The 18,199-nt window shown below is 42.6% G+C and overlaps 1 protein-coding gene across 1 annotated transcript in view; it reads left to right on the forward strand.

Moving 5' to 3' along the window:
• cbarpb (CACN subunit beta associated regulatory protein b) overlaps positions 1-18,199 on the forward strand; it is a 212,108-nt gene that overhangs the window by 94,624 nt on the left and 99,285 nt on the right. The window contains exon 6 of the mRNA XM_069928184.1: positions 2,308-2,390. Within this exon, the coding sequence (XP_069784285.1) occupies positions 2,343-2,390 (48 nt within the window). The 5' untranslated portion in view covers positions 2,308-2,342. The remainder of the gene's footprint in view (positions 1-2,307; positions 2,391-18,199) is intronic.

An 18,199-nucleotide genomic window follows, 5' to 3' on the forward strand; every position in this document is an offset into this window, starting at 1 on the left:
GAGTGGATTGCATGATACTATTGAACTGAGATTGGAGCTTCTATGTTGTTTTCAACACCATCTAACCGTGTTTGTTTCAACAGTCTCCACCATGAATCTGATTCATTCGTGCATTAAACTGGCCATGCATTTGACAGATGGAAGAGCTTTATCAGAGAAAGTAGCAGAATTCTCTTTTCTTTCCTCTTTTTATGGCAAAAGAAGCCAGACTCAAATGAGTTGAAAGTACCGTATACGCTGGCAAACTTAAAAATGTCACTCCAAAACCAGGGGTCATCTGCTACGCCAAGTATAAAATCTGAACCTTGACAGTGAAGTCTCAGTGCACCCCTGCGGCAGGTATGCCATATATACCTTGACAGTGAAGTCTCAGCGCCCCTCTCCTCCCCACAGTGTCCATTTACCCAGTCTGATGGCTCTGTAAAGGCTTTAAATGGCCTACTGAAGAGGTGATGGTGGTGCATTTTAAAACATGCTAATAAAATATAAGCATTTAGTGGGTAATTTGCTTTTAAAATATTGTGACAGCATCACTCCACTGGTCAGTGGTAAATGCCAGACTTGGGGTCATCTTATACAGTGAGAATAGCTCAAAATCTTCATTGTAAGTGGAAATTCTGGGGTCATCTTATCTTAAACACTGGCAAATACAATATTCTAAAATGCAAACTGAAAAGGCAAGGGTTTGTAGCTATGCAAATACAACTTGCAAATACTGGGAATCTGAAACAGAAAATGCTAATAAGACAGAAGGAAGAATTTGGGAGCTGAGAAGGAGGTGCATTTTAAATGTTAATCATGTTGTCCTTTGTCAGATGCTGCTCCTTCTACTTAATATCTCCATGGTACAGTATCTTACTTTCATTCCACAAAGAAAAATTGAACTCATCTTGCAGATATACTAAGTTAAACAAAGATGTCTACATCTACAGACACTGGAATCCAGTGCCATACACAAAGGCATTGGAGAAACTCAGCAGGTCACACAGCATCCATTGGAAGTAAAGGGCAATCAACCTTTGGGGCCTGGGCCCTTGTATTTCCTATGGATGCTGCATGACCAGCTGAGTTTCTCTAGCACGTTTGTGTGTTGCAGATACAGTTCATTAAGTCAGGTGTCATTTGGGGAATGATGACGTCCCAAACTTTTGCATCAGAATCACATCTGAGGAAAAAAGGCAAAGAAAAATGCAACTCAAATGTTTGGTTCATATGTTGGAGGCAAATGGCAGGTTGGGGAGAGTAGTCTTTGTGTGTACTCTGCTTTCTTGCATGAACAAGTGGCTCTAGTACACACATACTTCCCAGTTGAACCTACCCCTCATCTTCCCGCTGTCTTAAAACAGTGATAGAAAGTTGAAGTTGCTGCCTGATTATGTGGGGTGGAGGATCTCTCTGCCTGCAGCCCCAATTACAATCCCACCTGGTGGTACTGCAGGTCCGCTTCCCTGCAATTGGGTGGGGGTACAGAAGGGGAGATGGGTCCAGGGTGTTGGGGGGGGAAGTGCAGGAGGAGATGGGTCTAGGATGTTGGGGGGGTGTAGAAGGAGAGATGGATCCAGGATGTTAGGGGGTGCAGAAGAGGAGATGGGTGTGGGGGGGATGCAGAAGGGGAGATGGATCCAGGGTGTTAGGGGGTGCAGATGGGTGGGGTGGGGGTACAGAAGGGGTGAAGGGTCCAGGGTCTGGGGAGGGTGCAGAAGGGGAGATGGGTCCAGAGTCTGGGGACGTTGCCCAGCTTCAGTGACGTCGGTTCAGAGGTTAAAAATGAACTTTAAAGCCGATGGCGCTAAACGAGGGAGCAGTGTGCATGGGCAGCATGGGACCGGTCAGGGAGGCGGTGCGCTGGAGACGTGGGTGGCAGCGGCTCGGCTTGGAACCTGCTCTAGCGGCGAGGGCTCTGATCCTTGCGGGATCTCCCTCCCTCTTTCTCACGCACACCGCACAGATCCTTTTCAAAATCGCGTCGAGGGAAGGCATCCATCGTCACTGTTGAATGGCCCAATTAGTATGAATACATCCGAAAAGAGGCGCTGTCATATTCTGCTGCCCAAGTGAGTTCATGGGAAAAGAAAATGATGCATTTCTCCCAGGGTCTGCTGCTTCTCCCCTGCCAACGGTGGAACTTTAGAAATAATAACGTTTTGTACCAATGCAATCACTTGGCACCGGTAGAACCGAGATCACACCCTTCCTGGAGGTGATCATCAGAATATTTGCAAGCCAACACGCCGCGTCCAAGAAAAGCATCTGTATTATCCAACGGTAAATGTTATTTCTCCCCCTTTGTCTTTTGTTCCATCGCAGGAAGACACATTAGCTTGCCTTCGACGAACTGGACCATGAGCAATGACTTCCCTGCGTGGAAATACTTAACTGAGAACGCAACGGTGAGTGATTTTACTGGGAGCTAAATCTGCACTTCTATTAGATCAAGACATTTGCAAAAAAAAAAACCTGGGCGAGTGCGTTTTGAGTGATGAAGAGGCGACCGGTTATCAATATTCTCTTCTTCTAATAATCTGTTTAGTATTTATGGAGTGATGGTGGTGATGCAAATGCTTTTTTTTTGGTCTAATAACGACCAAATGCTGGATACTAATTGCCAAAGATATCTCTGTCTGGTATTTTCAGTGGAAATATATTTTAAAAAGGAGAAAATGCAATCTCTTCAGTACAAGAGGTTAGATTGGCCCTTGATATAGCAGCAGGGTCCACATATCTGGTAATGGAGTGGGAAAAGGGGAAGGGATCTTGCAGTATGTTAAAATGCCATTTACGGGTTGTGATCCCTGCGAATCATTTCCCGATGAGCAATTAGTGGACGAGACCCTCTTCTTCTGCTTGGTCCTAATAGCGTTCTTTTCTTATTTTGACCCGGTGTCTGTATTTGGTTTGGAGTGAAATTACAATTTGTTGGCCAGCGTCTAATTTGATCTGCATTTCCTCATTCCAGTTGTGTGATTCACCATAGAATTTGCACATGAATGTTACACTTGCCATACTCCTTATCATTTTGGAAGCGATGTTCGCCAATTTTGGAGGAATATATTTGCAAAAGAGAGTACTTTTTAAATTTTCCTGTATTTAATTTCAATCTCTGGCCCTTGGCCAAGTTCAATGGAGACAGCTGGTCCATTTTCTTTTTGGCAGTCCTGTTGCCTAGGTGAATGTATATTTCTTTGGGAACGAACCATGTGTTGGTAGAGGGTCAATTTCAGTCACAAATTCTGGCAGCCCATAAAATATCTTTGCCCTTTCTCCCCGAGGTCAGAATGGCTCAAGTAATTAAAACTGATCATTGCAGCATCCTTGCACAGGGCTTGCTTGGTGTTGTCACATACTTTACGAGTTAATGAAAATCAAATCGTCTCACAGAACATTCTGTTTTGAATGGAACACCATGAAATATTATTTGAAGGAATTTTGAATATTTATAAAGGCTTTTGCATGTGACGGAATTTGCAAATTTCCTAATAAAATAATGCAATATGGCAGCATAAATATTTATTTTCAAAACAAACCTATTTAATGAGCCATATTTTGATACCAGTGTAATATTGATGCTGACTGCATTTACCTCTATGTGTAACTGGTTCAGAAGATCAGGTGAGGTTATAAGATCCAAAAGGTGAGATAGGTGTTGCATCATTTACCATCCTCGAAAGCCTTGGCTGGCTTGATAGCCATTGAAGGTCATTAAACTGCCACATTTTGCTCTATGATATAAACTCTGTACCACAAGTGTTCTTATCCAGGATAAGAGGATTGGGGTCGATTTATGGACTATACATTGCAGGATCCAGCTTTATCATGTTGAGTGGAGAACCAGAGGGGATATTCTTCTGTTCTTAAATGTACACCAGTATTTTGGCTTGCAATTACTGGCATAAGTACGCTTTTAATGACCAAGCAATTGAAAGGTCCCCCATGTCAACTTCCTTGTATAATCAAGAGGTCATGTTGCATCTCTAAAAATCTTTGGTGAGATCATACTGGGAGTATTGTGTTTAGTTCTAGTTCTATAGGAAGGATGTGGAAGTTATGGAGGGAGTGCAGTGGAGATTTACCAGGATGTTGCCTGGATTGAAAAATGTCTTCTGAGGCAAGGTGAGCAGAGCTAGGACTTTTCTCTTTGGAGAAAAGAAGGATGAGAGGTGACTTAATGGAGGTCTACAAGATTCAGAGAGGTGTGGATATGGTAGACTGCCAATGGCTTTTCCCCAGGGCAGAAATAACATGTGTAGGGACAAAGTGAAGGGAGGAAAATTTAGGGAAGATGTTAGGGGTTGCTTTTTTAAGCAGAGAGTTGTGGTTGCCTGGAATACCTTGCCAGGAGTGGTGATGGAGACTGAAACTCAACACTGAAAATATGGCTGGAGGAATGTACAGCTGGAAGGAGGCCTAAGACTATGTTTCATCCTGTAATGTAATGGATTAAGTTACCCTCACCTTGGTGAGCAGCTCTTCATGTTCATTCAATTACCTTTTAGATACAAAGAGGATATGTTTCCTTCACCATCCTTTTAGGTAGAACATAGAATATAACACTGGGACAAGTACTTTGGTCCATAGTGTCTGCTGCAACGTGGTGAAAGATGTAGGAGCAGAATTAGGCCATTCAGCCCATTGAGTCTTCTCTGCCATTCAAATCATGAAGGATGTACATTTCCTCTCAACTCCTTTCTCCTGCCATCTCCCCATTACCTTGGATACCCTTACAAGTGAATGACTGAAGGAACTGCATTGTTGGAAGAGCCACCATCTATCAAAAAGCACAGTAAGATGAGTCCCAACTTTCAAAGCCCTGAACATAAGAAATTAGGAAGAAGGTAAGGTAATCAGGAATAGCCCAAGCCTGGCTCTGCATTCAACATGAACATGGTTCACCTCTCCCAGGCTGCCAATCCTCTGACGGATCCCAGAACTCTCAGTTTCCTTCCCTTCCCCCATCTATCCAAAATTGACCTACCTTTGTTCTAAGTGCTTCCAATGTTTGCCTCTCCAATTCCATGGAATAGAGTATTTCAGAGAGTCACTACCTCTGGTTTAAAATGACCAACCTTATCTTGAAATTATGTCCCATTATTTGAGTCTCTGCCACTAACAAAAACCTCTTTACACTGCACCTTTTTAGGATCTTATCTTGCACGTTTCAATAAGATCATCGCTCATTCTTCTCCACTCCAAAAATTACAAACCCAAGCAATTTATCCTTTGTTGGTTGAACAATCTTTTTTTCCAGGAATTCACCTGGTAAATTTCTGGTAAATTGATTCCTGTACTGCTATATATTTTCTTAAGTACCAAAATTGCACAGAGTGCCCCAGGTACAGTATGATCTCCTGAAAAGTATTTGGAAGAAAGGCATGGGTTTCCTCTGGGTGCTCTGGTTTCTTTGTAAATTTTATTTTTAATTTTAGATTTATCGTACAATAACAGGCCTTTCTGACCCACGAGCCCAAGCTGCCTAAATACCCCAAATCATGTACAACCCCTGTACATAGAACATTACAGCACAGTACAGACATTTCAGCTCATGATGAAGTGCCATCCTATATATACCTACCATCCCTACCTCATAGCACTCCATTTTTCTTTCATCCAATGTTTCTCTAAGAGTCTTAAATTCCCCTATTGTTCCAGCCTCCACCTGGCAATGCATTCCAGGCACCCAAAACTCAATGTTTTGGGTGTTTATTTAAAAAAAAAGAGAACTTGCCCATGATGTCTCCCGTATACTTCCCTCCCTTCATTTTGTACAGATGTCCTTTGATGTTTGCTATTCCTGCCCTGGGGGAAAAAGATACTGACCTCTTAGGTCTAGAACTAAAAGGTATCTACCTTCTCTATGCCTCTTATAATTTTGTCTTTTTCTTTGGCTTGGCTTCGCGGATGAAGATTTATGGAGGGGTAATGTCCACGTCAGCTGCAGGCTCGTTTGTGGCTGACAAGTCCGATGCGGGACAGGCAGACACGATTGCAGCGGTTGCAAGGGAAAATTGGTGGGTTGGGGTTGGGTGTTGGGTTTTTCCTCCTTTGTCTTTTGTCAGTGAGGTAGGGTTTTGCGGTCTTCTTCAAAGGAGGTTGCTGCCCGCTGAACTGTGAGGCGCCAAGATGCACGTTTTGAGGCGAGATCAACCCACTGGCGGTGGTCAATGTGGCAGGCACCAAGAGATTTCTTTAGGCAGTCCTTGTACCTCTTCTTTGGTGCACCTCTGTCACGGTGGCCAGTGGAGAGCTCGCCATATAACACGATCTTGGGAAGGCGATGGTCCTCCATTCTGGAGATGTGACCTACCCAGCGCAGTTTGATCTTCAGCAGTGTGGATTCGATGCTGTCAGCCTCTGCCATCTCGAGTACTTCGATGTTGGAGATGAAGTCGCTCCAATGAATGTTGAGGATGGAGCGGAGACAACACTGGTGGAAGCTTTCTAGGAGCCGTAGGTCATGCCTGTAGAAGACCCATGATTCGGAGCCGAACAGGAGTGTGGGTATGACAATGGCTCTGTATACGCTAATCTTGTAGATCTCTGTTAAGTCACCTCTCATCCTTCTTTGCTCCAAAGCGAAAAGACCCAGCTTTGCTAACCTTGCCTTATAGAACTTATTTTCCTTTCCAGGCAACATCCTGGTAAATCTCTTCTGCACCTTCTCCATACCTTTCATATCCTTCCTTTAATAAGGTGACCAGAACTGAACACAATAATCTAAGTATGGTCTCGCCAGAGATTTATACTACTGAAGATTGGTGGGAGGAAACTGGAGCACCTGGAGAAAACCCACAAAGACATGGGGAGAATGTACAAACTTCTTCTCAACAGTGCTTGATTTGAACCTGGATTGCTTGCGCTATAATAGCTTGGCGTTAGACTTGCTGCCCCACCCTTCAAAATGAATGGGGATTGTGGGTTAATTGGTCTATTTGGGGTGCACGGACTTGCAGGCTGCAAGGGCCTGATGCTATGCTGTACATTTAAATTAAAGGGCTTAGACGTTGTCAATCTGTTCCTCGTTGAACTTTGCTAAGACATATTTTGTTCCTCATTATTTTTTCCGTTGTGGGAGTTTGAGTTGCAGAGTTTGTCAGCTGCATTTCCAACATTGCGCAATGTTGTCTGTAATTCCAAGGGATCTGATTGGCTGCAAAGCATTTTGGGAGGTGGTGAGGGAGAACTGAAAGATTTTGTACTTAATTTTGAAAAAGATTTATTTTGGAAATTTAACCATATCCTCATTTGAGTACCTGTCCATACAATGTTCATTACAACAGTTTCAAGTAATGGAAATTTGTCTTTCTCCAATTCACAAAATTACTAACAAAAATTTTAAGTGGATTTATGTGAAGGGTGGGGAATAACTAAATAAACACAAAATGAAAAAGAACCTGCAGTTTTTGTCATGGGTTAAGGTTATGTTTAATCTTGATATGTACAGTTTTCTAAAAACCCAACCTTTCCATAACACAGGAGTATATTACAGGTGCAGCATAGATTATATAGATTCAGACCTTAAAACATAGGAGCAGAAATAGACCATTCAGCCCATTGAATCTGCTCCACCATTTAATCATGAGCTGATCCATTTTCCCACTTGGCCCCACTGCCCGGCCTTCTCCTCATAACCTTTAATCCCCTGGCTACTCAAGATCCTATCAATCTCTGTCTTAAATACATTCATACAATGATTTGGCCTCCAGACCACCTGTGGCAACATATTATGGCTGAGGAGAGACTTTCTGCATGGAGAACTTTGGAGAGGATAGGAGAAGCAATTTTATAAAATGGGTAGCTGATGGTGGTTTAGATCTGTCAGGTCCACACTGAGTTATTTGGTATTTATTCAGCAACTGAACAAAGGTTGACATCTTCCAGCAGGCTCGTCCTCCTATAGTTCTCTTGGAGATTTAGGTTAAAATAGGAACAGTGTATGCTAATTCATGGGTGTCCATGAGGGGCAAACAGCAAAACTATCTTGGATATTCAGTGCCTTTGAGGAACAGCATCTCAGGATATGCAGGATTGTTTCTTCCAGATCTTCAGTGGAAGTACAAGTTCCCACCAGCACCTCCTGACCTCCTTGTGCACATGGTTTACAGATGAGGTGTAGATGGATCAGACATTTTTCCACAGGTCACTTTGCATCTCTCCAGAGTGCATCGTGCAACAGGTTTTCCTGGATCCTGAAGCAAACCAGCAGCTCCCAGCAGTAAAAACACAATGCTGGAGAAACTCAGCAGGTCAGAGTATGACATGTAGCAAAGATAAAGATACATAGCCAACGTTTTGCGCCTTTATCAAGATATGAGCAGAATGTAGGCAGCCACCTGAATAAAATGGTGGGGGAAGGAGGGGCAGGGAGAGGAGCCACAGGCAGGAGGTAATAGATGGATAAGGGAGGGAGGGCACACCAGTAAACTGGGGGAGGGGGGATGGCTCTCTGAATGGAGATGAACGGAGTTGGAGAGCTGGAGGAAAGAAGTCAGGAATAGAGAAGAGAGGAAGAGCAGGGACCGAAGAAGTTGACATTAATGTCATCCAGTTGGAGAGTGTCTAGATGGAAAATGAGGTGTTCCTCCTTCAATTTATGGGTTAGATAGTACACGAGTCCTTGGATAGACATGTCAGTACCGTGGATCACAGTATTGAAATGATTAATCACTAGGAGATTCCTGTCGCTGATACGGACAGAGCGAAGGTGCTTAACGAAACAATCTACCATCTGTGTCCAAAGGGGCCCATCCCTCTGTCTCTTCCCTCTAGCTCTCCACCCACTTCCCTCTCCATTCACAGACCCATTCCCCCTGCCCTTGTTTGCAGGTGTGCCCTCCCTCCCTTATCCACCTATCATCTCCTGCCAAAAGTGTGACCTGCTGAGTATCTCCAGCATTGTGTTTTAACTTTAAACAAGGTGTCTGCAGACTTGTGTGTTTTACTCAGCTCCCAGCAGTGATTAACAACTATCTCAGTGGGAATCCCAGGATCCATCACCTTTAAGTGGAGATTGTCTTGGAGCCAAATGACTGAATTATTGGGGATAAACCAGGTTAGACACAATGCTGCTTTCTCCACACCTCTCACAGAATGTGGCACCCCCCAAGGAGATGAGTGACAGCTTCACCGCTCCACCCCACTGCAGGCTCGGGTGCAGTTTGAGATGGGACTGAGCATAGGGAAGGACCGCTTTGGAAAAATCCTTCCCTTCCGTCACCCATGTGATTTAAAACCTGCAAGCCTTCCAGCAGAAAGATGATACAGGAATGTGAACTGCTGATTGGCTGTTCCACAATACAGGAATTCTGGCTGTGGGATACAGTTTGGTGAGATGTATCCTCCACAAAGAAGATACGGAGAAAAGAGGATCCAGGAAAACCCTCACCTGTTACGACAAACAATGAGTATGTAAATCAAAATAATGTGCTGAACCCTCCAGTAAACAAATAGTATGTAAATGCGTTCAACTTTTGGCTGCTTTTGTGTCCAATGTGTAATTCATCAATCATAGACCGTTTCTGCAAAATATTAAATGAAAAATGTTCTCCACTTGCCATTCCTTGATGTAGCTACTGTTGCAGCAGGTGCTCCCAATGAAATCAACAAACCATCTCTGGAGGTGCAATAGGTGCCCATGGGATTTTGGCAACCTTGGTTCAGTCAGATGAACTTTGTGCATCCCAGTATCAAGTCCCACCCCCCCCCCCCCCACCAATCCCAGCAACCTCACCCCTTGAACTTGCTTTATCTTTTGTGACAGTCCCCCCCCCCCACCCCCTCCCAATCTGTGGGCTCTATTGAATGTTGCATGGGTTTTTCTTGTGACTTGGCACAAATATCTAATTTGAATAATGCATATTCATTAAATAAAAACTAGTGAAATTTTACACAATGGAATCAATCACCGAAGCTTGCGCCGACCCCATTTTCACTACATTCAATGAAAACTGGATGGGCCCTGAAGCAGTCAGAAAACAGACGACAACCCACTGAGTGAACAATAAATTTCACTCCTACATATTGTCACAGAGCCCAATAAATTATTACAAAAGAAGATTGGATTTTGATGGAAACCAAATGTTCTTCTTCGAGTCTTTTTTTTTCAATTGCAAATCTCAAAAATATTTCATGGAATGAAATCTTAGAAAAACTACAAGATTAAAGAGGCCATTCAACTCTTTGTGTCTGTGCTGGTCTTGGAAGTTCCAGCCATATCATCCCATCGCCCAGCAAGTAACTCGTGTTTCCCCACACCCCCCATAATAAGTCTTGTTTGAAGTTTATTGTCACAATGTACAGATGCAATGAAAGTCTTGCTTGTTGCAGCTTGCCATACAGGAGAAAGTCAAAGATAATATAAAATGATGAGGATAAATTATTTGTCTTTGATCTAATATTCAAGTATTTTTTTAGTGTGATATTTCCTTTCTCAATTATCTTTGAAGGCAGTGAGTTCCAGATCCAGCCATCTTCTGGGTGAAAAACGTTCTTTAATTTTTCCACTAATTACAGTAAAATCCCCATTATCTGGAATTCAAGCAATTGGCAAAAAGATACTGAGGAAATAAATAAATAAATAAATAGATAAATAAATTAAAATTTTAGTCAAAGTTTAAAATTGTGAATGCTCTCTGAAGCAACACACAAGGTGAAGATGGGAGCAAACATTCAGCCCTGGCTTTTGAGCTTGCACTGAGTTAAAAGTCCTCACCTGCTTACTTCATCGAGGCTCCTCATACACCTCAATTAAGTCGTTTCTCATCCCAGACTAGTTGAGCTTACTGAATGGCAGAGCAGGCTCGACAGGCCTGATGGACTACATCTGCTCTTCTTTCAAAAAAAAAATGTCCTGTTAAAACCCAGTAAGTTTTTTCTCAGGTTCTCTTGCTGTTGTAAAAAAAAGCAGCTATGTCAAGTGTCCAGTCATTCATGCTTTGTGGTAGGACCCAGAATTGTCCTCAATCCAGCAGGTACATCAGAATACCTTGAAAATGCTTCACTGCTGTCACCCAAATTTGATGGCTCTGGACTTGTAAGGTTCCCAGTTGTTTCCCGATGGTCAGGTTTAATACTTGCATCTGAGGATAATGATTCATGTGAAAGAGACGAGAGCATGTTACTTGATGGTTGTGAAGCAGTGTCCATAGGAACTGAGATAAAGGAACAAAGTCGAATTGAGGGTTACACCTGCATTGGAATAATTTCCTTTCAACTCCAAACTATACAAGTTGAACATGAACATGATGACCCTGAATGAATATCTGTGTAATTCTGCAGGATTGTTTCTCTTGAGGAAACTAAAACTTTTATGACTTTTGGTCCTGCCTATCTGTTATAATCTCTGTAATACCATTCACGGAAGAGCGTGCATGGATTTGAAATCATAGAAGTTGTTTGCTTTAAGGGTATTAAAATTGAGTTTTCCAGAAGTTTTAACATATGGCACTGGAATTTCTTTTGTGAACTAGTGGACAACAAAGTGCGTTTTCATCATTTGCCAAAAAAAGAGACAACTGAGCTGGTACATGTTTTCATTACATGAAGAAAGAAAGAGAGGCTTTATTAAATAGTTAATGCTATTAATGGATTCAATGCAAGTGCAAGACCCACAGAAGGAACACTGTCTGCTCATCGATAGATGGTTGTTTAGTTTATGTAATGATTCAAATATTTGAGTCATGCAGAACTAGCACAGAAGGGGGCCACGCAACGTATCGTGACTGCTGTATCCTTGGAAAACAAAGTGAAGCTAGTCCCATGAACTGGCTTTTATTCCCTTTGCTTCAAGAATTTATCAAATGTTCTGCTAAAATGTGAACAAATCCTTAAGGCAAAGCTCTGTTTGCTTTCAGTGTAAAGATGCTCCCCCCTTCCCCCCCCATAAAAATCATCTCGACTTCTATTCTTGAACATTTTTATCTTTAATTAATTGATTGATCAAATTTAAAATATATATATTTATTTACCACACAGTAGAAGCCCATTCCTGCCATTGAAATTACACTGAATTAATCTACCAACCTCATACTTGGAGGGTGGGAGGAAATCGGAGCATCCAGGGGAAAACATACAAACTCCTTAGAGAGAGCACCGAATTCACCAGTTCCTCTTGCTTCTCGTTCTCGGATTGTTGCAGGCACCGGGCAATGGTCAGTGTGCCTTTAAGGCAGGCAAAACTTGACAAATTTTCTGCATTATTACATTTTGTATATATACAGTCTCTTCAATCTGAGGCGCCTGCAAGCTCACACCAAGACACAAGAGAAACTTGTCCGTGAACTACTCTTTGCAGATGATGCCGCTTTAGTTGCCCATTCAGAGCCAGCTCTTCAGCGCTTGACGTCCTGCTTTGCGGAAACTGCCAAAATGTTTGGCCTGGAAGTCAGCCTGAAGAAAACTGAGGTCCTCCATCAGCCAGCTCCCCACCATGACTACCAGCCCCCCCACATCTCCATCGGGCACACAAAACTCAAAACGGTCAACCAGTTTACCTATCTCGGCTGCACCATTTCATCAGATGCAAGGATCGACAATGAGATAGACAACAGACTCGCCAAGGCAAATAGCGCCTTTGGAAGACTACACAAAAGAGTCTGGAAAAACAACCAACTGAAAAACCTCACAAAGATAAGCGTATACAGAGCCGTTGTCATACCCACACTCCTGTTCGGCTCCGAATCATGGGTCCTCTACCGGCACCACCTACGGCTCCTAGAACGCTTCCACCAGCGTTGTCTCCGCTCCATCCTCAACATCCATTGGAGCGCTCACACCCCTAACGTCGAGGTACTCGAGATGGCAGAGGTCGACAGCATCGAGTCCACGCTGCTGAAGATCCAGCTGCGCTGGATGGGTCACGTCTCCAGAATGGAGGACCATCGCCTTCCCAAGATCGTATTATATGGCGAGCTCTCCACTGGCCACCGTGACAGAGGTGCACCAAAGAAAAGGTACAAGGACTGCCTAAAGAAATCTCTTGGTGCCTGCCACATTGACCACCGCCAGTGGGCTGATAACGCCTCAAACCGTGCATCTTGGCGCCTCACAGTTTGGCGGGCAGCAGCCTCCTTTGAAGAAGACCGCAGAGCCCACCTCACTGACAAAAGGCAAAGGAGGAAAAACCCAACACCCAACCCCAACCAACCAATTTTCCCTTGCAACCGCTGCAATCGTGTCTGCCTGTCCCGCATCGGACTGGTCAGCCACAAACGAGCCTGCAGCTGACGTGGACTTTTTTACCCCCTCCATAAATCTTCGTCCGCGAAGCCAAGCCAAAGAAAGAAGAAGAATATTAGTACTTGACAATAATGTAATCTTAATCTTGAAAAAAAAAGAGAGAGAGCACCGAATTCAAACACTGGTGGCTGGCGCTGTAATAACATTGTGCTAACCACTATGTTAATTGCCCTGCCTTTTAATTGAAGGGTCCCTGGTCTCTGGCTGGTTATTATTCATCCAAACAAAATTTCTCATGAGTTTTAAAAAATGATTTGCTCTCCTTTCAGCGTTCTCTGCATACATGGACTTCGACCTGGTCATTAATATTTTTACTTATAGGTGGAGGGAAGTTCAGGGTAGATGTCAGAGGTAGGTTGTGCACAAAGAGAGTGGTGGGTTCCTGAAATGCATTGCTGGTGGTGGTTGTGAAGGCTTAAAAGACTCTGCTATGCACATGAATGTAATAAAACAGCAGGTTATGGGGTGTGAGGGAGGGAAAAGTTGTAGGATTACGTAGATCGGCACAACACTGTGGGTTGAAAGGCCCAAAATGTGTTTCACTATGCAACAAAGGTTGCATCCCAGGGTAAGGGATATCTTTGATTGAGTTCACAGCATTCTGGAGGGGGAAGGAGAGCAGCCAGATGTTGTGGTCCACATGGGCATCAATGACATAAATAGAAGTAGGGATGAGGCCCTGATGAGGGAATATAAGGAGTTTGGTAAGAAGTTAAAAAAAGCAGGACCTCAAGGGTGGTAATTTCAGGATTTCTGCCTGTGCCAAGTGCCAGAGAGGGTCGGAACAGGAAATTGTGGCAGATGAATGTGTGGCTAAAGAGTCGGTGCAGGGGGCAGGGGTTCAGATTTGTGGATCATTGGAATCTCTTCTGGGGAAGGTCTGACTTGTACAAAAAGGACAGGCTGTACCTGAACTGGAAAGGAAACAATATCCTGGCGGGCAGGTTTGCTAGAGCTGTTGGGGAGGGTTTAAACTAGTTTGGCCAGGGGATGGGAACTAGAATGTGAGGGCAGAGATTAAGGCAGAAGGTCAAAATCATGGTGTTATGTATACTGAGTTTATGAGTATAAATGTAGCCAGCGAGAGGGGTTTAAATGTATGTATTTCAATGCTAGATTATGAATAAGGGGGATAAACTTAGAGCTTGGATCAGAACGAGGAACTACGATGTTGTGGCTATTACTAAAACTCGGCTGGAGGATGGGCAGGATTGGCTAATGCAGGTACTGGGGTTTAGGTGTTTTAGTAAGGTGGGGGGAGTAGCATTACTGGTCATCGACAGTATCACGGCTATAGAAAGGGAGGACGCTACAGAGAGCAAGAGTCCACTGAGTCAGTGTGGGTTGAAGTCAGAAATAGGAAGGGAACTATCACTGTGCAGGGAGTCATCTATAGGCCCCCAAAATAACCCTTGGGGCACCGAGGAGCAGAGAAGCAGGCAGATTTTGGAATGGTGCAGGAAATACAGGGTTGTAGTTATGGGAGATTTCAACTTCCCTAATATTGTCTGACTCCAAGAGGGATAGATGGGGCTGAATTTGTCAGCTATGCACAAGAAGGATTCCTGACACAGTATGTGGACTGGCTAACTAGAGGAGAGGCCACACTGGATCTGGTCTGGGGAATGAAGCTGGTCAGGGTGCGGACCTCTCGGTGGGGGAGCATTTTGGTGAGAGTGACCACAACTCCCTTAGCTTCAACATAGCTATGGAAAAGGATCTAAAAAGTCAAAATGGGAAAGAACTAATTATGAAGGGATGAGGCAGAAACTAGCGAGATTAAATTGGAAACAGATGTTTAAGGGTGATGAACAGAAGTAACGTGGAGAAAATTTAGGGACCACTTGAGCAGGGTTCTAGATAGGTTTGTCCCACTGGGACAAGGAAAAGACGGTAGGAAAAGGGAACCGTGGCTGACAAAACAGATCAGGCAATAAGTCAAAAGGAAGAAGGAAGCATACATTAAATATAGGAAAAAGAAAGGGCTCATGAGAAATATATGGTAGCCAGGAAGGAGCTTAAGAAAAGACTTGGGAGAGCTCAAAAGGGGCATAAGAAGGCCTTGGGACGTAGGATTAAGGAGAACCCCAGGGCGTTCTATGCGTGTATGAAGAAGAGGATGATGAGAATGAAGGTGGGGCCACTAAAGGATAAAGGAGGCAACATGCACCTGGAGGCGGAGGAGGTTGAGGAGGTTCTAGATGAATACTTTGCATCAGTATTCACAAGAGAAAAAGGATCTAGATCACGGTGAGTTCAAAATTGAACAGGTCTGTGTGCTGGACAATGTGGAGATTAAGGAAGTGAAACTATTGGATCTTCTTAAAAGCATCAAGATTGATGTCCCTGGGGCTGGATGTGCTATACCCCAGGCTGCTGTGGGAAGTGAGAGAAGAGATAACTGGGTTAGTAGCAATGATCTTTGAATCCTCTTTGGCCACAGGGGAGGTGCCGGAGGATTGGAGAACAGCAAATGTAGTCCCCTTGTTTAAAAAAGTTAATAGGGAGAATCCTTGGAATTACAAACCGGTGAGTCTTACATCAGTGATGTATAAACTAAAGGAGAGGATTCATCTTTGTTTTTAAAATATTTTTATTGATGGTTACATTATGCACAATTGAATAGTACAATTATATAATTATATTTTATATATTTTATTTCAAAAGAAGAAAATACCCCCGAAAAACCTTATAATTCAGGACCCTTACCACTAAGCAAGGTTAAAAGCTGACACATAAAAATCAAGTGACAACTTAACTTTAGACATATGTCCTCTATGGACCACTTTAAATTGCAACAAAAAGGGTTGTGCACAAAAGGAGGTTGTATTAATCAGATTACAACCTCATCCGAGAATGAAAGATTCAAATCCTGTTCTTAATTGTTCTTGATTTTAACTAATGAGGCTATTCTTAAATCAAACAAATTATTATAAATAAGAGATATTAAACTTTTGAGAAAGTTGTAAATCTAAAAAGTGTATCAAGGAGGTTTGCCTCGGGGATTCGCGGAAAGTCAGGGATCTGAGAATGAACAAAATTTCTAACGTGTAAATATCTAAAAAAATGAATGTTTGGTGAGTTAAATTTTATCACCAATTGTTCAAAGGAAGTGAAATTGTTTTGAATAAAAAGGTTTTTAAAATATTTAATACCCAACCTGTGCCTGTCATTAAAGAAGGTTGAAAAAGACGATTAGATATAATAGAGCTGGCAAAAGCTCCTGAAATCAAAAAAATCTTCTAAATTGTGCTCATATTCTGAACCTGTCTGATTATTGGATTATCAGTTAGTTTATATAAAGAAGAGGATTTAAAAAAAGCCCCAAAATTGCCAACATAGAAGAACTTTTAGGAACAGGATTGAACACAAAGTTTCCTTTTATGCAGATGATCTTTTGCTTTTTGCTGTGATGTTTCTTTACCGAACATATTAGCTTTGCTTTCTCATATTAGTCAATTTTTTTGGGTACAAGTTGAATCTTCATAATAGTGAATTTTTACCTTTAAATGGTTCTTTACCAAGATATTCTAATTTTCCCTTTAAAACTATGAGGGATCGATTTACCTATCTTGGTATTAGAATTACTAGGAATTATAAACATCTTTTAAGGAAAATTTTTTAAATTTATTTAATCAGGTCAAATTACTTCGATCGAGATGGTCACCTTCATCTATTTCCATGGTCGCATCAATTCTATTTAAAGGAAAATTTTTCCTAAATTTTTGTATCTTTCCAATCTTTACCAATTTTCATTCCCAAATCCTTTTTTTGAATCACTTGATTTGCTCATATCTTCCTGCATATGGGAAGGAGAACACCCTGTCTTAAATAAAGCTCATCTTCAAAAAGCTAAAAGGAATGGTGGTTTGGAATTTCCTAATTTTAGATTTTATTATTAGGCAGTCAATATATGTAATTTGCTTCTTTTGTTAGACTTTGAGAGGATTCTTAAGGATAGGATCTATGAGCATTTGGAGAAGTCCAGTCAACTCAAGGATAGTCAACATGGCTTTGTGAAGGGAAGGTCATGCATCACGACCTTAATTGAGTTGAGGAGGCAACCAAAGAAATTGATGAGGGTAGGGCAGTAGATGTGGTCTACATGGATTTTACTAAGGCATTTGATAAAGTCCATCATGAGTGACTTGTTCAGAAAGTCATGAGGCATGTGATCCATGGAACTTTGGCTGTGTGATTTAAAAAAAATTGGCTTGCAGGTAGAAAGCAGAGAGTAGTAGCGGAAGGAAAATATTCTAACTAGTGGAGTGCTGCAAGGATCTGTTCTGGAACCCCTGCTCTTTTTGATTTTTATAAGTAACCTAGATGAAGAGGTGGAAAGATGGATCAGTAAGTTTGCAGATGACACAAAGGTTGGAGGAGTTGTGGATGTGGCTAAGGTTACAAGTGGATATAGACAGGATGCAGAGTTGGGCAGAGAGGTGGCAGATGGAGTTCAATCCAGATAAATGTGAGGTGATGCATTTTGGAAGGACAAACCAGAAGGTTGAGTACAGGGTTATGATCAGTTACTTAAGAGTGTGGGTGAACAGAGGAACCTCGGGGTCCAAATCCATGCATTACTCAAGGTCACTGCACAGGTTGATAAAATGGTTAAAAAGGTCTATGGGATGCTGGGCTTCATTAATGGAGAGATCGAGTTCAAGAGTACAGAGCTCATGTTGCAGCTCTACAAATCTCTGGTGAGATTGCACTTAGAGTATTGTGTTCAGTTCTGGTCACCTAATTATAGGAAGGATGTGGAAACTATGGAGAGGGGGCAGAGGAGATTTACCAGGATGTTGCCTGGATTGGAGAATAAGGCTAGGTTAGCAGAGCTGGGAGATTTCTTTTTGGAGTGTAGAAGAATGAGAGGAGACTTGCTAGAGGTCTACGTGATTATGAGAGACATAGATAGAGTGAAGAGCTGGCACGTTTCCCAGGGCAGGAATAGCAAATACCAGAGGAC

The sequence above is a fragment of the Narcine bancroftii genome, chromosome 3 (genome assembly GCF_036971445.1).
Source record: "Narcine bancroftii isolate sNarBan1 chromosome 3, sNarBan1.hap1, whole genome shotgun sequence".
Taxonomy (NCBI): domain Eukaryota; kingdom Metazoa; phylum Chordata; class Chondrichthyes; order Torpediniformes; family Narcinidae; genus Narcine; species Narcine bancroftii.